Source organism: Lygodium microphyllum, chromosome 25, assembly GCF_053477565.2.
Source record: "Lygodium microphyllum isolate KBCC chromosome 25, Lygodium_microphyllum_v1.1.10, whole genome shotgun sequence".
NCBI classification, from domain to species: Eukaryota; Viridiplantae; Streptophyta; class Polypodiopsida; order Schizaeales; family Lygodiaceae; genus Lygodium; species Lygodium microphyllum.
In genome coordinates, this window is record NC_141159.1 from 9,525,458 (window position 1) to 9,547,219 (window position 21,762).

General features: G+C 43.3%; 1 protein-coding gene across 1 annotated transcript in view; it reads left to right on the plus strand.

The window, feature by feature from the left end:
- Positions 1 to 1,226: 1,226 nt before the first annotated feature.
- DEG7 (DegP protease 7) overlaps positions 1,227 to 21,762 on the plus strand; it is a 322,546-nt gene continuing 302,010 nt past the window's right edge. Inside the window, exon 1 of the mRNA XM_087666495.1 lies at positions 1,227 to 1,647. Within this exon, the coding sequence (XP_087522621.1) occupies positions 1,323 to 1,647 (325 nt within the window). The 5' untranslated portion in view covers positions 1,227 to 1,322. The remainder of the gene's footprint in view (positions 1,648 to 21,762) is intronic.

Below are 21,762 nucleotides of genomic sequence, written 5' to 3' on the forward strand. Positions count from 1 at the left end.
GATTATTTTAATAAAAAGGGATTCCACTCAATCGTTCTTCAAATCATTGTGGTTGCCAATTGCATTGTTTGGGATTATGACATTGGTTGAGTAGGTTCAATGCATGATTGGAATGTTTTTTAATGTTCAGATTTAGGAAAACGATGCACAAATGGAGCTTTGGGATAGCAGTGTCTTCTTGGTAATTGTGCTTATTCTGCACACTTTTGGATGTTACCTTCTTTCAAAAGTAGCAAGGATGGACTCTCCCCGAAGTGTTACTATTGGAACTATATACAATTGAGCTGTTGAATGCCAATTGAAAGAGCCTTTGGAATCCTGAAATCTCGATTTCACATATTTGAAGAGATGTGATATGCTACTTCAAAAAGTCTAGAAGATGGTGGTAGCATGTCTTGTTTTGCATAATATGTGTATTGTGCATAGAGACAGTTTTGATGATGCATGGATACATGAAGCTACAGTAGAATTGGAGAGAGAAAATAATACACCTCATCAAGACATGGACCAATGAAATAGTATAAGGAATGGACTAGTAGAGATTACAACATTAACTAGCACATATACAATGCAAGCAGTTCAATGAGCTCAAATATTAGAGCTAGCATCGAGATCTAGTCAACCCGGAGGAGTAGTCCGAAGGGGCATCGCTCGAACCATGTTTCAAAAGAGAGAGAGAACGCTAATGTGAGAATTGTATTTGGAGACATTGATTCAGCAGAAGAGATGGACGACGAAGATAGCAACTACCAATAAACTATCACATCTGCATTATAGGTGGGAAGGTGGAAAGAGTGGTGGTGTATCAAATATTTTTTCCCTCTTTCCACGTTTTCATAGAGAACTGGGCAAATCCATGCTTAAACAATATGGTAAAAGGGTCAACTCACCTACTCTCTAGTTAAATATTTGATTAATTGTGTTAATTGTGCTAATTGATAGCCATTTTGTATTAATTGTATAAGTAACAATTGATTAGTTTGGTTGTTGTGTCAATAATTAGAGATTGATCAATACATATTTTGGTGTTAATTGATCTTTAATATCCATCTTTGAATGTTAGTGATGTGTAAACACGTAGACGGGGACAATGTCTGGCTAGTAAAAGTGTCCGCCACCTGTATGTAAAGATTTGGCGGCGGGGACAAGTGCCTAGCCAAGTCATGTCTTTTTGCAAGCGGAAACTGGGCGGGCAATGGCAGTGTTTAGGTGCCTTAGTGGGCCAATATCAGCTCGAGACGTGCAGGGGATCGTCGTACTTTTTCTCTCAAGAGGCAAGACGAGAGAGAGAGAGAGAGGAGTCGCGTGGGGCAGGCTCCGATATGACCAAGTCGGCGGGCGCGAGCGGCGGTTCGTCTTCTGGGGAGGAGGCCTTGGAGAAGAAGGCCACCACGCAGGAGGAGCAGTCATCGATACAGAAGCAGCAGCTCGCCGTGGAGATGGACCCTCCTGTACCACCCCTGGGTGCCGCCACGGCCGAGGACTGGCGCCTCGCCCTCAACCGCATTGTCCCCGCCGTTGTCGTCATCAAGACCACCGTCGTCCGCTCCTTCGACACCGAGCCTGCAGGATCGATCCACGCCACCGGTTTCGTTGTCGACAAGGAGCTCGGCATCATTCTCACCAACCGCCATGTGGTTAAGCCAGGTACCATTACCATTGTTGGATGCAATCCATTTCCGTTAGCTAGACTAAATATACTCAACCATTTGAAGCGAAGGCAATTCAAGCATTTCAAGCGGATTTCAGCCTGTAAAGTTGGATCATGAAGTCAACCGTCTTCCAACTGTTGCTGAGCAGAGCTTATCCATCTTAGAGCAATCTTATGCTCACGCTTTGCTTTCTCGCAAAAAGTTGCTTCGCTAATAGTAATTAGCTACTCATCATTTGAGTTTTTCTTTTTCTCCCAAAAAGTTGCTTAGCTAATAGTTATTAGCTACTCAATTGTTTGAATCGGATCCTTAGAGCAGAAGTTTGATGTTTATACATGCCATTTAGCTATTAACTCTAGCTTGTGGACATCATTTGCCACATCAGTAGGTCAAACACAATCAGCAGCTTGCTTTGTCCTTTAAGACGAGCTGCAACAAAATGTTCATTAACTTGGCAGCCAAACACAATTTATGTATGAGGAGGTCAGCAAGTCTCGCAACAATGGAGTCTGGGATGCTCATGGAAAACCCTCCCTACTCTCCCCTTTCTAGAAGGTGTATTTTCTTTTCTTTGGTTTGTTGGAGAGAAAGGCTCATTCAGGGTGCTATCCTTTTCATTCTATCCGAGTAATACAGATTTGGGAACCGTACAGACCTCCCGCAATTTGTATTTTGACACCCGTGAGTAAAACAGAAGAGGCTCGGATGGTTATCATACCAGCCGTTATTAAAAGATCAGCCCGTTGGAGCGTAAGCCAATGGTACTTCCGGCTTGAACTTTGGAAATCTTGATGCCATAGTGTTTCTCGATTGATCCTTCTTTAGTCGAAGTAATTCTTTCCGGAATGGAATATGCTTGCTCAAGAAATACCCTGCGTACTTCTTCCATTTCAAAAATTATTCTTCAAGAAAAAAGTTTTCTAAGAACATGTTTGGAGCAGCGAACTAGACTTGTGTGCACACAGAGAGAGAGAGAGAGAGAGAGAGAGAGAGAGAGAGAGAGAGAGAGAGAGAGCTAATGATGAGAAATAGAGAGAGATATAGAGTGGATTTAGAGATATTGTTAAGCTCTTAGAAAGCTTGAGTAGGATATCGAACGGAGACTCTTATGGTTTCAGAAGCTTGATATTCTACCTTTCACCAAGTTGGCTAGTACTCTTACTTCAAACCATCTAAGCTCTCTCTCTCTCTCTCTCTCTCTCTCTCTCTCTCTCATTTGTAGTATTGGCTGACTTTCTTGATGAGGAAACTCTTGAGATGTTAGCAAAAAAAAGTGAAACTAAGGCAAAACTAGCCGCATCCTTGATTTTCTTTCTTTGGATGCATGTGAAAATTGCCACTTGGAATGTGTGTGGAATTCGTTCTCATAGTAAGCCATTTGAAATGTGGCATATCTTTCATGATGATATATGAATGTGTTATGTGCTCTCAGCATATGAATCATGGTGAAGCTGGGAAGTTTGTGGATTGCCATGGGTTTCACTTGTTTTATGTTGGGGGTTCTGCACTACATTACTTGGGTGTACTCATGGTAGTTCATGACAAATTTTTACTCGATTGGGAGTTCTGCACAACATTACTTTGGTGTGCTCATGGTAGGTCATGAGAGATTTTAGGTTCTTGTGAAGAGTGATGTGCATGGTTGCTTTTTGGTGGTTGAAATTTGGTTTGAAGGAAAGGTTTTGTGGCTTGTTGGGCTCTATGCTTCGAATGACCCCTCTTCTAGATAGGAACTGTGGGGTAGACTGACACCATATTTGACACTTGGTAATTCGGACTTGTTGATGGGATATTTTAATATGTGTTGATTCATCGTAGTCTACTTCTAAGCACTCGATGATGGATGCTTCGAATGATCCCTCTTCTAGACAGGAACTGTGGGGCAAATTGACACCATATTTGACACTTGGTAGATGGGACTTGTTGATGGGATATTTTAATATGTGTGTTGATTCATTGTAGTCTGCTTCTAAGCACTCGATGATGGATGCTCTTGAGAATCGTGGGTGGTACAACTTTACCTTAGATGTTTTTAAGCAAGACCTTTGGGCCTGCCTATGCTAATTGGATTCATGGTCTAGATTAGATTGCATGTATGTCATGCATGATGATGCCTTTCGTCCAAAGATTTTAGATATGCGAATTTCGCATAGTATACCTTGTTGGATCCTTTTTTATTGCAATTTAAGATGCTTGTACAATAGGTTGCTCCTTTTGTACAATTTTAGGAGAGAGTTATTAAATTGATCTTGGAAGTGCCTTCTAAGTTCTTTGCCAATATTGAAACATTGGAGACCAATCTCCTTAATTTATATGTATGTACGTGCATGCGCGCGCACACATGTATGTATGTGTGTGTGTGTAGAGAGAGAGAGAGAGAGAGAGAGAGAGAGAGAGAGAGAGAGAGAGAGAGAGAGAGAGAGAGAGAGAGAGAGAGAGAGAGAGAGTTTACGAAAAAAAAGAGAGAGAGAGAGAGGTGACGAGTCCTACCTGACCCTTGTCGTCTAGGGTTTTTACCTGTGAGAGATTGTTGAGCCTTGTTGTCTGACTATGGGAGCTTGCATCCTGTCGCTTGAAGCAAACCTGCATTTGCCTTGTTGATTGGAGTTTCCTTGGGCATCTTTGATGTTTCCTTGGGCCCTCCCTGTTGTTGTTCCTGTTATTGTCTATTGGAAGCAATCGCTCCTATACAGTGTGCAAGTACCCTCATCTTGCTTGTCCTTTGTGGTGTGATAGCTGCTTTGCTTCGTACTATGTCGAGGTTGCTTGCCTGGGGCTGTGAAGAAAACTGTGGAATATTTGCTAGGGGTTGCAATGAGCAAACACAGTGTACGACCATGATAGAAATACAATGATATAGACATAGGTGTGCCAAACTCAAACCCTAAAAGCAAAACTCTAAACTCAAACATAGAAACAAACAACAAAAGGAGAGAGAGAGAACGTATTTTGAAGTGAATGAAAACTATAATGAATGAGTGCTTAAGGGTAGAGCAACAGTGTTAGAGAGTGACATCTGCTAGAGACGAATCCCAAGTATTTTAGCGACAAGTTGCAATAGTGTACTACCAGAGAAGGTTGAAAATTGATCACCCAAGGTAGAGAATTGTCAGATGACAACATGCGCCAAGGTAGAGAATTGTCAGATGACAACATGAGAGGTGTTTGCTGATGTAGGCAGCCTATTGGATAGCAAAAATGCAGGTATTGTAGCAATTGCCTGGTGGGAGAGATGGCATCAGCTTGTCACCTGGCACCAAATGCTGAAAATGTAGGTTGATCAAGTATTTTGATCACATAGTAGATGGAGACCTCCAAATAGTAGGGCGATGGCTGGAAACATGCCGCTTAGGGGGATAGAAGCAAACAAAAATAAATAAGATGGATAATGATGGGTTGTAGTCGGTGATAGCTGGATAGTAGATGATAGGTGGTTGATGGCTGAAATTTGCATAGTAGAGTGAGAAACCTGCACAGAAGGATGAAGAATTAATGGGGGTACCTTGTCTATTTATAGATATGGATAGACCCTTCCAAATTAGAGTTTCACAGAAACTCCCTCAGACTATGCACCGTTTTTATATTTCTCATTAAATAAGCACATTTTCGGGCTTTTTAAGAGGCTAATCAACATGTAATGCATTTTTTAGCTTAACACCCCCTACAATAGAGGGATTGATGCATAGCACCCCTTCATTTCACACTCTTTGTAAATCTTATGCAGTGTTAATTACTCTTGTACTTGAGAGGCTACTAAGTAGTCTCTTTAGGTTGGATGCTAGCTTGCTATTTAGAAAGATCTTAGAAATTAAGAGATCTTTAGGTTTGATCTTTTCATAGACTTGGAGACCACTTAACAAGCAAAGTCCTTGCATCCTATGGGGTTTACATGGTGCTACTTACACAGAGGGATATCTTAGAAAAACTATTGAATGAAGCCTCCTATAGCCTAGCTAAGGGTGGATATGTCACAAATGATATCAAAGCATAACTTTATTATAATGTAAGGTTACTAGATTGCAAATTATCAGAGCATAAGGTTATTAGAGTCTAAGTATCTTATCCTCGTTTGATTCGTCAATCTTTTGTATAGAACACTTATTATAAGAAATGATATTTTTTAAATTACTTGGTGGAAACTTAGCCCATGTCATTTCCAAGAGGGTTTGATTGAGAAGCAAAGTTAAGTAAACTTGTAGTGAAGAAATGGATTTTCTAAATGTGCAAGGTTGTTTAGCACATGTGATGCACATGGCAGTTATTTCATGATAACAAGCCAAGGACCTCGAGGATGGAGTGGCTGTCAAAGGCAAAATTTGTGATAAGTTATGCCAGTTAGGTTTTGGTGGTTAGTTGGTGTTAGTTTTGACCCTAGGACGTGTGTTTGGCCAATAAGTGTCAATGGTCACATTGGAGACTAGCATTAATTAAATAATAAATGCTAGTCTAAGGGTCAGCAGAGGTTGCGGACCATTCCAGGTTGCAAATGGCCTAGCCAATTTAATTATGGATGGGCACATTTAATTTTTGGTAGGGTTTGAAGGGTTGAAACTAATTTTCATAATGATTTAATTTTGAAAATTAATTAAATGGTTGGATAATGCTGAAAATTGGGTTTAGAAGGCTTCCACTTGGCAAAAATACCCATGTAAACTAAGAAAACGTTTTTCGGGGCTGGGTCTCAGCCACTTAGTCAATTTGGAGCTAGAGAGAGAGAGAGAGAGAGAGAGAGAGAGAGAGAGAGAGAGAGAGCTTTTCATTGCTTGAACACAAACCCATGCTCTTGAGGGTTTTTCCGAGAGAGAGAGAGAGAGAGTAATGGAGGGGTGGTCTTTCTTTGGAGGGTGATGATTGGGGGTCTTCCGCTTGCTTCAGCTCTTTCCAAGCGACGAATCTCCAACGGCAACTGTTTCTTTTGCACCACCTGTGTGGAATCCGCCCGTCACCGATTTATTTCTTGCCCCATCGCTAAGAAAATCTGGTCGTTCTTGTTAGCCGTTTGGCGAGCGGTGGTTGGTTTCTCGCTAAGGCCCTTTGATTGGGTCTTTGTGCAGCCCAAATACCCAACACCGGCACAGCCACATATGAAGCTCGTGTTTCACTTTCTTCGATATTGGGGCTGTTGGCATAACTGGACCATTCGGAATGCTTTTCTTTTTGATTTCGCCTGTAATGTTCAGCGGCATATTGCTAGGCTTAAGGGTCTCTTGTATCGGCAGATAGATCTTCTTCAGCATTCTGACATACTCTCTCGGGAGGACTTATGTCCCTGGCATATGGCAATTTCCTCTGCGTCCTTTCCATGAATTTGTAACTCTTAGTACTGGAATCTTTTCACATGATGGCTTAGTGTCATCATGTATCTTGTAATCAAGTAAACTTTTTTCGTAATTAATACAATTACCTTTTACGAGAGAGAGAGAGAGAGAGAGAGAGAGAGAGAGAGAAAGAGAGAGAGAGAGAGAGAGAGAGAGAGAGAGAGAGAGAGAGAGAGAGAGAGAGAGAGAGAGAGAGCGAGAGATTAAGGGCCGAAATATTCTACACAATGTTTTGAATGCCCAATTGGCCATTGATTATGCCCGGCATTCTAATCAGGAGGTGGTGTTGATTCAACTGGACCTGGAAAAGGCTTTTGACTATCTGGATTGGTCTTTTGTTGCTGACCTTATGTCTGCTATGGGCTTTGGTGCTCGGATGTCTCGTCTGATCTACACCATTAGTGCTGCGGCGTCTTCGCGAGTCATGCTGAACGGAGGTGTTACTGAGCCATTTGTCCTTGCCCGTTCTGTCAGACAGGGGTGCCCTTTGAGCCCTTTATTCTTTGCCCTTGCGACACATCCAGTTCTTTCCATGTTATCACATATGGCCGCCTCTTCCCAGTTGGCTGGACTGTCGCTTCCTACAGGGCAACATTTCATTAGCCAATCCCTGGCAGATGATACTTTTATGATTTTGCGTGCGGACAAGGATAACCTTCGAAAAGCATTGGATGTTTGGGGTCTCTTTGGCCAGGCGTCAGGCCTTCGTATCAATCCGCTCAAATCAGCCATTCTAAGTTGCACGGAGTCGGACTTGCAGTCCTTGGACTGGCAAGGTCTGGTTGTTCCTCGAGGTTCTATTGTCAGGCATCTTGGATACCCATTGGGGGTTGATGTTCCCCCAAAGCAGCTTCTGCAGTGGATTTCTCAGAAGATGATGGCCAGGTTTATGTACTGGAAGTCTCAGGCCTGGCCTTTTCATGTCCGCCTCAAAGTAGCCCAGATAATTATGTTGCCAATGATCACATATTTCTTGCCATTGTTGCCCTGGACTCCTACGACCCTGAATGCTCTCACTCAGGCTATTCGCTTCATGCTCTGGAAAAAGGACTCATTGAAGGCAGGTATTTCCTGGATCTCGTGGTCGCATGCGTGCACCCCCAAAAGCATGGGTGGCGGAGCTATTTTAGATGCCCAAACTCACATGCAGGCACTCCGTTGGTCCCTTTTCCGCGCCATGTGCTCGGATGATCATCATCCGTGGGTCGCTATCGCCCGTTCTTTCCTTGAGGATCATGGGCTTCGGCATGGCAATACCCGACTCCGGAGTTCTTGGTGGCACGTTCTTAATGCGGATTCGCGGTTTTCCAGTTCTTCTTCATCGCTGCTTACTCATTTGGTGTGTTCCTGGAAACACGTCCTTCAAAAGGCTCAGTGGCACCCAAAGGAGGATCGCCTGGCTACTAACTCTTTTCAATTGGAATTACTGGCAGTCTCGCGTCTACTTTCGTGGGAAGGTAAACATGAGCTTAGACCACAATTCAACCGGATGGCACGGTTGGGCTTGTCTTCAGTTGCGGATGCCACCCTTGCCAGTCGCAATGTGCTTATCTCCTTTCGTACTGCTAGGAGGATTTTCCGGATCCCTCGTGGATATAGGCCTTTATGGGAACAGCTCGTCACGGTGCTCCAGAACAGACAACCCTTTCCTGCTCTTGCTTTAGATCATCCCTGGCAGGATTGGGACCTACAAGGCCGGCTGCCTTTGAGCAAAGCCTCTGCTAATCAAGTGTATCATCTCCTGATTAAAGATAATCAATGGCTGGTTACTAAAGCGAATGCTTTATGGGGATTGCGTAAATCCCGCTCTTGGTGGAGGGTCACGGTGATGGAGGGCTGGGTCAACAAGACACCCTTTAAATATAAAGTCTTTCTTTGGAGAGTGATCATTGGGGGTCTTCCGCTTGCTTTGGCTCTTTCCAAGTGACGAATCTCCAATGGCACCTGTTTCTTTTGCACCACTACTATGGAAACCGCTCGTCACCGATTTATTTCCTGCCCCGTTGCTAAGAAGGTCTGGTTATTTTTGTCGGCTGTGTGGCGGGGGGTGGTTGGTATCACACTGCGCCCCTTTGATTGGATTTTGGGCCAGCCCAAATACCCTTCTCCCGCACAGCCACATATGAAGCTCATGTATCACTTTCTTCGATACTGGGGCTGTTGGCATAACTGGACCATTAGGAATGCTTTTCTGTTTGACTCAGCCCATAATGTTCAGCGACATATTGTGAGGCTTAAGGGCCTCTTGTATTGGCAGTTAGCTCTTCTCCATCGTTCTGATTTGCTCTCTACGGAGGACTTCCGTCCTTGGCATATGGCAATTTCCTCCGCATCCTTGCCATGAAATTGTAACTTGTAGTACTTAGCACCTCGTCGCATGACGACTTGCATTGTCGTCATGTATCTTGTAATCAAGTAATCTTGTATTTTTTTTCGTAATTAATACAATTACCTTTTATGAAAAAAAAAGAGAGAGCGAGAGAGAGAGCCTTTGCACTTTCGGCTAAAATGGGGTAACTTTGCAGGGCACTGCTTTTCGTGTGGAAAATTGGGGCATTTTATGGCTGAATGCCCAGAGGAGCCACTGATTTCAGATACTGAGCATGTTGTGCTGCCCATGGATGATATGGCGCTTGATGCTCCGTTGCAGGAAGCAACCCAACCACCTAGAGTTTTGGATAAAGGTAAACAACAGGTTTCGGGTTTGGATTCCCGTGGCAATGAATGGGTTGATGTACATACAAAAAAAGGTAAAAGGTTTGATGCTGGCATGGCGGATACTGTGCCTACTGCCCCACAAGATTCCATGCGCACTTATATGCGCATGAAAGAAATGCTGTCTTCAGAGCACACTGCTCCTGCTATGGCTTCCTCTGCCCCCCGTCATCAGCCTACCAGGAAAGTATATATGGACGGTCCAAAGGGTCCACCTGCTAAATTGGCTTTTGATTCTAGAGGCAATGTGATTACCCCATGGGATCGTCGTTATCCCTATTCCATTCCCAAGACAACAGATATACCGTCCACCTCCAAATTTGGCCGCCGTCAGAACTCTTTTGCTGTGTTAGCTGACTTTTTGGATGAGGGAGTCCTTGACATTGTAGCAGAAAAGGTTAAATCGCGGCAAGCTGTGCCTCGTACCCGATTTTCCTTTTGAATACACATGAAGATAGCCACGTGGAATGTGCGGGGCATTTGTTCTCGCCCTAAGCAAGATGCCATGTGGACTGTATTGCATGAGAAGCAGTGGGATGTCTTGTGTGCTGTTGAGCACAAGAGTCACGACGAAGCAGGAAAAGTTGTGGATTGCCATGGGTTTCGTTTGTTTTATGCAGGGACACATGCCATGCATTATTCTGGGGTGCTTATGATTGTGCATGAAAAATATCAGCCGGTTCTTATTAAAAATGATGTGCATGGCCGTTTTGCAGTGATTGAAATTGTATTTGAAGGAGAGATCTTATGGTTACTTGGCCTCTATGCTCCGAATGATCCTTTATCCTGCCGGGATCTTTGGAATACTTTGTGGACCCCCTTGTCACTCGGTAGAAGGGGTTTTTTGATGGGGGATTTTAATATGTGTGTTGACTCTTCGCAGTCCACATCGGAGCATTCGGTAATGGACGCTCCGGAAAGTCGTGTGTGGAAGGTGTTGGCTCGTGACGTTCTTAAGCAAGACCTTTGGTCTTGGCTACACCCTTCTTCTACAGGGTTTACTTTCCACTCTGCGCAGTATGCGACTACATGGTCGTGGTTGGACTGCATGTACATCATACAGATAGATGATTTTCTTCTTGAGATGCTCGAAATGAAAGTGTTGTAGCAATATGCCTTGTCGGACCATTTCCCTCTACAGCTTGAGATGCTTGCACAACCCATTGCACCTTTTAAGCAATTTCTGGATAGACTCCCTTTGCGTTTCAACTCGTCTTATCTGAAGCATTCAATTTTTCAGGGCTATATGCAGCAATTGATTGATAGATTCTTATTGGACTTCTCTTCTGAGGGCAATGCTTCGTTTCAACGATTGCTCTCTAATGTGCAGCGGGTTGCCCGGTAGTATGGGATCCATCATGCCTCTCTTTGTCGGCGGCGTCGATAGGCAGTGGAGGACTTATTGGCTTTGGTTTGTTCTCTGCAGGTGGACACTCCAGATGATGTTTTTCTGCTGTCACTAGAGGTGCGTTTGGCTGCTCTTATTAGAGAGTTTCAGTTGAAATCTTATCAGCAGGCCAAATTGCAAAATCTGACGGAGAATTTGCAAGATAGTGCTTGTCAGACGCATAAGTTCTTTCGAGCTCTCCATGCCTCTCCTGCTCGAGAGAATATGACTAGACTCCAGGATGCAGAAGGTCAAATGGTCTTTGATCTGCAGACTATTGTGAATATGTGTAGGAATTATTTCCTCGACCTTCTTGGTTCCACTTCTCCACCTTCAGACCATATTACCCATGCCCGCTCAGTTTTCTATGATATGGTCTGCAATCAGGTTTCACAAGACATGCAAGCTACGTTGGAGGCAGACATTTGTGAGGCGGAGGTTATGGATGTTTTGTTGCACTTGCCCAAGGATAAATGTCCTGGTTGGGATGGTCTCACCAATAAGTTCTTTGAGGTCTTTGCTACCCAATTGGCGAAACCATTGATGGCTATGTTTCAGTGTGGGAAACGGGATTCATGCCTTCCTCATGAAAAGAAGGACTTATTAAACTGCTTCCAAAAGTTCCTTCGCCGTCTATGTTGAAACATTAGTGACCAATTTCTTTGATGGGTTCTATGTATAAAATCTTTTTCAAACTAATGGCGAATCGGCTCCATAAGCATCTTCCTGCCCTGGTGTATCCTCTCCAATAGGGTTTCATTAAGGGCCGCAACATTCTGCATAATGTATGGTTTCTCCTGCTCCCCGTAATCAGTCTACGAGGAAAGCATATATAGACGGTCCAAAGGGCCCACCTGCTAAGTTGGCGTTTGATACTAGAGATAATGTGATTACACCCTGGGATCGTCGTTATCCCCGTTCCACCCCCAAGGCAGTGGATATTCCATCTACCTCTAAAGCTGGCCGTCAGAATTCCTTTGCAGTGTTAGCTGATTTTCTGGATGAAGGTGTCCTTGACATTCTAGCAGAAAAGGTTAAATCGAGGCAAGCGTTGCCTCGTTCCTGATTTTCTTTTTGCAGATATATGAAGATAGCCACGTGGAATGTGCGAGGCATTTGTTCGCGCCATAAGTAACATGCCATGTGGACTGTCTTGCATGAGAATCAGTGGGATGTCTTGTGTGCGGTTGAGCATAAGAGTCACGGTGAAACAAGAAAAGTTGTGGATTGCCATGGGTTTCGCTTGTTTTATGCAGGGACATATGCTATGCATTATTCTGGTGTGCATATGATTGTCCATGAGAAATATCAGCCTGTTCTTATTAAAAATGATGTACATGGCCGCTTTGTGGTAATTGAAGTTTTATTTGAAGGAGAGATCTTATGGTTGCTGGGCCTCTATGCTCCGAATGACCCTTTATCCCGACGGGATGTTTGGAAGACTTTGCAGAGCTCCATATCACTTGGCAGAAGGGGTTTTTTGATGGGGGATTTCAATATGTGTGTCGACTCTTCACAGTCCACTTGAGGGCATTCGATGATGGATGCTCCGGAAAGTCGGGTGTGGAATGCCTTTGCTCTAGCGGTACTTAAGCAAGATCTATGGTCTTGGCTCCACCCTTCTTCTACAGGGTTTACTTTTCATTCAGCACAGTATGCAACTACATGGTCGCGGTTGGACCGAATGTACATCATGGAGGATGATGATTTTCTTCCTAAGATGTTGGAAATGAAAGTCTTGCAGCAATATGCCTTATCGGACCATTTCCCTCTCCAGCTTGAGATACTTGCACAACCCATTGCACCTTTTATGCAGTTGCTGGATAGACTCCCTTTACGTTTCAACTTTTCTTATTTGAAGCATCCAATCTTTCAGGGCTATATGCAGCAGTTAATTGAGAGATTTTTATTGCACATCGCCTCTGAGGGCACGGCTTCCTTTGAACGTCTGCTCTCTAATGTGCAGCGGGTTGCTCGGCAGTATGGGATCCATCACGCCTCTCTTTGTCGGCGGCATCGACACGCAGCGTAGGACTTACTGGCTTTGGTTCGTTCGCTGTTGGTGGACATCCCAGATGATGAATTTCTGCTGTCACTGGAGATGCGTTTGGCTGATCTGATTAAAGAATTTCAGTCCAAATCTTATCAGCAGGCCAAATTGCACAATTTGAGTGACAATTTGCAAGATAGTGCTTGTTAGACTCATAAGTTCTTTCGCGCGCTGCATGTTTCTCCTGCTCGAGAAAATATGACTAGACTCCAGGATTCAGAAGGTCGAATGGTCACTGACCCGTAGACCATTGTCAATATGTGCGGAAATTATTTTCTAGATCTTCTTGGTTCTTCCCTGTCGCCTTTTGACTAGGTTACGCATGCACGCTTAGTCTTCTATGATCTGGTCCGCCATCAGGTTCCACTTCATATGCAAACTACTTTGGAGGCAGATATTTGTGAGGAGGAGGTTATGGATGTTTTGTTACACCTGCCTAAGGATAAAAGTCCTGGTTGGGATGGTCTCACCAATGAATTCTTTGAGAGCTCGGCTACCCAACTGGTGAAACCATTGATGGCTATGTTTCAGTAGGTTTGGGAAACAGGGGTCATGCCTTCATCATGGGAAGAAGGCCTTATCAAACTGCTTCCAAAGGTTCCTTCGCCGTCAATGTTGCAACATTGGAGACCCATTTCTTTGATGGGTTCAATGTATAAAATCTTTTCCAAAGTGCTGGCGAATCGACTCCACAAGCACCTTCCAGCTATTATGCATCCTCTTCAATATGGTTTCATCAAAGGCCATAACATTCTGCATAATATCTTAAATGTGCAAATGGCTATTGACTATGCAAGGCACTCTAGTCAGGAAGTGGTATTGATTCAATTGGATCTGGAAAAAGCTTTTGACTATTTAGATTGGTCTTTCATTGCAGAACTTATGTCTGCTATGGGTTTTGGTACTCCGATGTCCCGATTGATCTACACCATTAGTGCGGTAGCTTCTTCGCGAGTTATGCTCAATGGTGGTGTTACAGAGCCATTTGTCCTTGCACGCTCGGTGAGACAAGGTTGCCCTTTGAGCCCTCTCTTCTTTGCCCTGGCGATTCATCCGGTTCTTTCAATGTTATCTTCAATGGCAGCTTCTACTCAGCTAGCCAGATTGTCTCTTCCTTTGGGACAGCACTTCATTAGCCAATCTTTGGCTGATGATAGCTTTATGATTTTGTGTGCGGACAAGGACAACATTCGCAAGGCATTAGATGTTTGGACGCTCTTTGGTCATGCTTCTGGTCTTCGTATAAATGCCTTCAAATCAGCCATTCTCAGTTGCACGGAGTCTGATTTACAGTCATTGGGCTGGCAGGGTGAGGTTGTTCCCCGTGGTTCAGGCATCTTGGGTACCCTTTGGGTGTTGATGTTCGGCCAAAGCAACTACTAGAGTGGATTTCACAGAAACTGGCAGCTAAGTTTATGTATTGGAAGTCGCAAGCGTGGCCCTTCCATGTTCGCCTCAAAGTGGCTCAGACAATTATGTTGCCAATGCTCACATATTTCTTGCCATTGCTGCCGTGGACTCTTACTACTTTGAAGGTTCTCACTCGCCCCATTCATTTCATGTTATGGAAGAAGGATTCATTGCATGCAGGTATTTCGTGGATTTCATGGTCACATACATGTACTCCCAAACGCCTGGGTGGTGGAGCTATTTTGGATGCTGAAACTCATATGCACGCACTTCGTTGGTCTCTTTTTCGCGCACAGAGAGAGAGAGAGAGAGAGAGAGAGAGAGAGAGAGAGAGAGAGAGAGAGAGAGAGAGAGAGAGAGAGAGAGAGAGAGAGAGAGAGAGAGAGAGAGAGAGAGAGAGAGAATTGGCTTTTATCGACCAAACGGTGGCAGCCCTTGGTCCGGATTCCGATATAGAGGAACCAGAGGATATGGTTCCTTGCATAGAGGAGATGCCCCCTGGTCCTGACTTCCAGCCTGCGGGCAAACGCTCCAAGCATACTTTAGAAGAGACAATAGGTCATCAGGAACGTTCTTATGCTCAGGTTGCCTTTGATTCCGTGGATTCTCAAGATGTTGACTGGGAGCATTTGCTGGAGTTTGCCAACACTCTGCTTGGCGATTATGTCCAACATAATCATGAAGCTTTTTCTGGCTCTGGAATTGAAGATGTTCAGGAAGCCACGGTAGACCCAAAAAATGTATTGCGCTCATTTTCGGTGTTTTATGACCGTGCTGTTATACTCTTCTTCACTGGCAGGATCCCAGTGCTTTCCCATATTCGACAGTGGTTGCACAATCTACTACAAGGGGAGTGTGTTGAGGAGAATTTTGTTGGGCCCAGAGCCAGAGGCTTCTATGAGGTGCTGTTGAAATCTGAGAAGCATCGTGCTGATCTCCTGTCTAAACTGCCGTTGTTCTTTGATCGCCGTTTGGTCCATGTTGTGCCATGGCGCCCTATGGCAGACTTTCAGTGCTTGCTTCAACGTGAATGCCCGGTGTGGGTTGAAGTGGAAAATTGCCCGGTTGTCTATTGGCCATTGTTAAAGGATGCCATGGCTGTTGTGGAAACTGTTCTGGTCCCCCTGAGCCTAAGGGCCATGAATCGTAACCGTTTGTGTATGTTATGGGACACTGCTAGGAAAAGGCCTGCGTGGTTACGTATTAATTGCTTTGGCATGCATCCTTTGCACTTTTGTTTGAAATGGGGCAACTTTGCAGGGCATTGCTTTTCGTGTGGAAAATTGGGGCATTTTATGGCCGAATGCCCAGAGAAGCAACCGTCTTCCGATGCTGAGCATGTTGGGCGGCCCATGGAAGATATGGTGCTTGATGCTCCGTCACAGGATGCAACCCAGCCACCTAAAGTTTTGGATAAAGGTAAACAACATGTTTCGGGTTTGGATTCCTGTGTCAATGACTGGGTGGATGTACATCCGAACAAAGGTAAACGGTTTGATGCTGGCCCCCGGCGGATACTGGGCCTCATGCTTCACAAGATTCCATGCGCACGTATATGCGCAGGAAAGAAATGTTGTCTTCAGAGCACACTGCTCATACTATGGTTTCTTCTGCTCCCCGTAATCAGTCTACTAGGAAAGTATATACGGACGGTCCAAAGGGCCCACCTGCTAAGTTGGCTTTTGATACTAGAGGTAATGTGATTACCCCATGGGATCATCGTTATCCTTGTTCCATCCCCAAGATAGTGGATATTCCGTCTACCTCTAAAGCTGGCTATCAGAACTCTTTTGTTGTGTTAGCTTAGTTTTTGGATGAGGGTGTCCTTGACATTCTAGCAGAAAAGGTTAAATCGAGGCAAGCTGTGTCTCGTTTCTGATTTTCTTTTTGAATACACATGAAGATATACATGTGGAATGCGCGAGGCATTTGTTCTCGCCATAAGCAACATGCCATGTGGACTGTATTGCATGAGAATCAGTGGGATGTCTTGTGTGCTGTTGAGCACAAGAGTCACGGTGAAGCAGGAAAAGTTGTGGATTGCCATGGGTTTCGCTTGTTTTATGCAGGGACACATGCCATGCATTATTCTGGTGTGATTATGATCGTACATGAGAAATATCAGCCTGTTCTTATTAAAAATGATGTACATGGCCGTTTTGTGGTAATAGAAGTTTTATTTGAAGGAGAGATCTTATGGTTGCTGGGCCTCTATGCTCCGAATGACCCTTTATCTCGCCGGGATCTTTGGAATATTTTGCAGACCTCCTTGTCACTGGCAGACGGGGGTTTTTGATGGGGGATTTTAATGTGTTTTGCGCTTCATTTGTGAATAGGAGGGTCACATTGCAAGGGGCGGTCCCAATGGGTAGGAAGTTGGAAAATAAAAAAATTAGGGTGATTCTAAGGGAAAGAAGCGCAAAACATCAGTGGAATTGATGCCTAATGTTGTTAGTGATCAGCCCAATGATGATGCTATTGAGTTGTGTTGAGCATGGGGCAAAATCAAGGATCAACGTGCATTGATATTCTTTGATAATGGTGCACGAACCAACTTCATTTGTGTAGACATGGCAGCCCGTGTAGGCATCATAGAGGGTGAGATGGGACCCATGGAGAAAGTTGGAATGACATGTAAAGGCCATGCAGAGCTCGTCACATTGCTCATTGGAAAGCTTTGGTTCTATATACAGGGATATGCGGATAGTGAAGAGTTCTTCATTGCTCACTTGAGGATTCTGATGTGTTGCTTTGTATGGCATGGTGTCACCGTATGCATATGGTGATTGATTCACTTGCAAAAGAGATCGCTATTCAGCATAAGGGAAAGACACTAACACTTGATGTAAAATTAAAAGGAGAATTTGTCCCTGTTGTATCTGCAACTACCATTTCTAAAGTAATGAAAAATCATATTTTAGTGTTCTTGGTTTTTACTAAGTATAAGGATAATAGTGAGAATGTTGGGAATATGTTTAAGTTAGAGAAGGATCGCATGTCATTTTTGAAAGTGTATGTTGATTGCTTCTTTTAGTCACTTCCAAGGCAGCTACTATATGAACGGCCATGAAGATCATAGCATAGATCTTATCCCTGAAAGTAGCTCACCTAATAAGCCACCCTACAGAGTAAGCGCAGCCCAGTAGGAGGAGATTATGAGTTAGGTGAATGAGCTGTTAGAAAAAGGGCTAATTCAGCCAAGGTCATTTTCTTTTTATTCTCCAGTGCTTTTGGTGCAGAAAAAGGATGGTTCATGGCACATGTACATTGATTATCGTACTCTGAACAAGATCACGATAAAGAATTTGTTTTCGATACCTCGGATCGATGATGTTATGGATAGATTGTAAGGGGCAGCCATATTTAGCCGTATAGATTTGAAAACTACGTATCATTAGATACGCATTAAATCGGAGAATGTGCCTAAGACAACTTTCAGGACATCTTTTGGGTTGCATAAATTTCTTGTTATGTCTTTTGGACTTACGAATGCTCTTGCCACTTTCAATCGGATGATGGATTACATCTTCAGGCTACATTAATGATTTATGGGTACTTTCTTTTATGACATGATTGTCTATAAAGAATGAGGCAGAGTATAGAAACACTTGGACATTGTGTTCAATGAACTACGTAAGCATAGGCTAGTTATTAGTGACAAGAAAAGTGAATGGTTTTTGCATGAGATCCGAGATCCATAGCTTCTTAGGTTTATATTTTTACTACAGGAAGTACGTACACAGGTTTGTTGAAATTGCATCTCCATTGTATGGTTTGCAAAAAAAGAATGCGCCATTTAGATGGATATCAATGGAAATTTCAGTATTTGAAAAGTTGAAGCGTGAAGGAAAAGATGACTTTAGATCTTGTGCTTGTATTGCCCGATCTAAGGAAGTCATTTATGTGTGATGTATGTGGTAATAGCATTGGGGCTGTTCTTATGCAAGATGGCCAAGTTGTGGCTTATGAGAGCTGAATTCGCCACAGTGCAAAGAAGAATTTACAGGTCTATGAGAAAGAGCTCTTGGTTGTAATTCGTGCATTGTCTACGTAAAACCATTATTTTTTGGGGGTTGATTTTAAAGTGTAGACAAACTATCTGACTTTGAGGTATTTTCTGACGTAGACAAAGTTATCAGAGAAACATATGAGATAGGCAAATTTTCTCTCCATGTTTCATTTTCAGATTGTACATATTGAGGATAAAAGGAATGTTGTGACTGATGCATTGTCACGTAAGCCAAAAATTTCAGCAGTTAGTATGGTTTACACATTGAGTTGGATGCCATGAAAGAGCAATATGTTGTTGATTCTCAGACTTTGCTAATGTTTATGATTAGCTTTGCAATGGCCAGAGGCATGACCACTTTGTGCTTAGAGAGGGATTTTGATGATGCATGGATTACTATGTGTCACAAAGCAATTAAGGCCCAGAGTTATCATTGAAAGTCATGCTTCTCCATATGTAGGACACGGAGGTATTGATGCGACACTCAAGGCAATGGAGCAATTCTTTTATTGGCCAGCTTTGAGGCATGATATAGAACAGTTTGTTAAGGCATGTATCGTATGCCAGAAGGTAAAGGATGATAGGCAAAAGATGCCAGGTTTGTTGTAGCCCTTGTCTATTCCAGATAGGCCTTGGGAGAGCATTGCAATGGATTTTATTTTTGAGCTTCCTAGGACACCTACAGGGAATGATGGGATATGGACTATCATTTGTAGGTTTAGCAAATAGGCCCAATTTATTTTGATGAGGAAGAAAATAAAGGTTGATCATATGGCATGATTGGTTTTGCAGCACATCTTTAAGTATGATGGTATACTAGAGTCGATTGTCAGTGAGTTGAGACCCTTGGATGACCAGTTTATTTTGGAAGGGTTGGTTTGAGGATATGGGTACCACGTTGAAATTCTCATCATCCTTTCATTTGTAGATAGATGGTTAGTTTGAGGAAGCAAGTTCCACTATGCTGGATCTTTTGAGATGCTATGTTTCAGACCACGAGACAGAGAGGGAGTAGCATTTTCCATTGGTTGAGTTTGCTTACAACAACATAGTGTATAGTTCCATTGCTAAAGTTCCATTTGAGGTGGTTGAGGATGGCAAGAAGATACCACCTATCTTATAGATTAAGGATAAGATCTTTGAGATTGGTTGTTATGTGGAAAACTTGGATGCAGCTTATGCAAAGATAAAGTATGTACTTTAGAGATCACAGGAAAAGTAAAAGAATGCATTTGACCGTTATAGACGTGCTTTGCAGTTTACAGAGGGTGATTATGTATTGCTGCGTTTTGAAAAGGCAAGGCTAAAAAAGATGAAAGGAAGAGAGAGGCTATATCTGAAGTTGAGTATGAGATGCTATAGGTGCTTCCAAGTGTTGGAAAAATCAATGATGTGGCATATTGATTGGAATCATCTCCACATCAGTCGGATACACAATGCCTTTCATGCTAGTTTGTTGAAGCCTCTTCGTGGTGATGTGCCAGAGGGTATCTATTGAAATTCAACTTGAGGTTGAGAAGTTGAATGAGATTTTGGTATCCAAGAAAATCTCGATACATAAGGAAAGAAAGGTCAAGAGTAAAGTTCCATGAGGTATTTGGTGAAGTTTCAAAACTATTCACGAATGGATGCAAAACGGATGGAATAGGATGACTTGGCAAACCATCCTCAACTGTTGTAACTTTACCTAGATGCCTTTCAGCTAGACTCCACTTCAGTTTGGGCTAAGTTAGGTTTAGCAGAGTAGGGGTCAAGAGCATTGCTTGGTGCCCAAGGGGGAGGTAACACTTCCACTCCACTAGTTTTGGACAGCTCTCATATATAGTGAATCTCGAATGTATTCAGCATGCATCCAAGGTACTGTGCTAATAGTATGTCCGCCATGAGGTCACTATTTTGGTGTGCTAGCGACTATGAGATGTATGCAGATGAGTATGGTCATTACTGTAGCTCTGAGACTATACTTTTGCAACAATTTGGGATCAATTCATGATCAATTGGACATAAGCTTTTGTCTCAGTTTTGGGATCAAATTTTGGTCAGCTCTAGCTCAATTTTTGATTAGTTTGAGAACCGTTTATGATCACTTTTGGGATGAGTTTTACATCATTTATTGATCAGTTTTTGTAATTAGTTTGTGATCAGTTTACTCCCAAATTTGTAGCATTTTGTGATTGGTTCTCAAGTCAGCACAAGTGATCAGCTTATGCTCAGTTTTCAATGGTTTACAGATGCTTCTATGGACAGCAACATGTTCGAGATGGTTCACTGTAGGTTATGCCTTCTCCCTTGGATTGGGAGCCATCTCATGGAGCAATAAGATGTAGCCAGCCTATTATGGTCCTTTCTTCTACAGAGACAAAGTATCGTGCCTTGTATTCTATAGGTATGGAGGTGCTTTGGGCCACTAGCACACATGGCCATTGGTAGGTCTTTGCCAATGAAACTTATGTCGAGGTGGGAAAACGGTCATAGATGGAGAAATGGCCCTAGGTGGGGGTGCAGGAGGAGACTTTGGAATGGATGCATAAAGCGCTATTGGTGAGAAATATAATAGAGTGGTGTTAGTAGACAAGTCACCTAAATCTTCAAGAGTATTGTAAGGTGAGGTGGATGAGGTTGTTTGCATATCACATGTTTAGTGGCATGTGTGCCGGGAGAAGCAAATGGGGCAGTAGCGGGAGGTGTCGCCCCACTCAACTATCTAGGGGGAGTGGAGGCAATTGCGTCGTGTTGTGATTTCTTAGCTAGGGACCTTGGGCCTTAGTACAACACTTCTTGTCTACATGGCCCAACCTTTGGAAGTGTGTGCAAAACCCTTTTTTTAAGGGAGTTGGTGCCGCATGGGTTTGGTTTCTTTGGTTTTGTTGGAGGAAGGGGTGTCCCCCTTGGTTTGAGTTGCCTTTGCTTTTTGAGAGTTCTTACCACATCCGGTTTTTCCTTGCAAAGAAGAGACAACCAAACCCCTCTTTGAATAAGAGTGTGGAGAGAACTTCACGGCATCTAGTAGTCTTTCCCTTACTTGCACGGGCAAATTTGCCAAATGGCAGCCTTCTAATGCATTTATTAGCAATTTTCAGGCCAATCAAATTAATTTTTCAGAATATTAATTTTGAAAATTAAGTTTATTTTTAATTCTTGTTCAAAAAAATAAATGTGCTAGCCAAGAATTAAATTAGCTAGGCCAGCTTGTCACCCAAGTATTCATGAGCATTTATTAG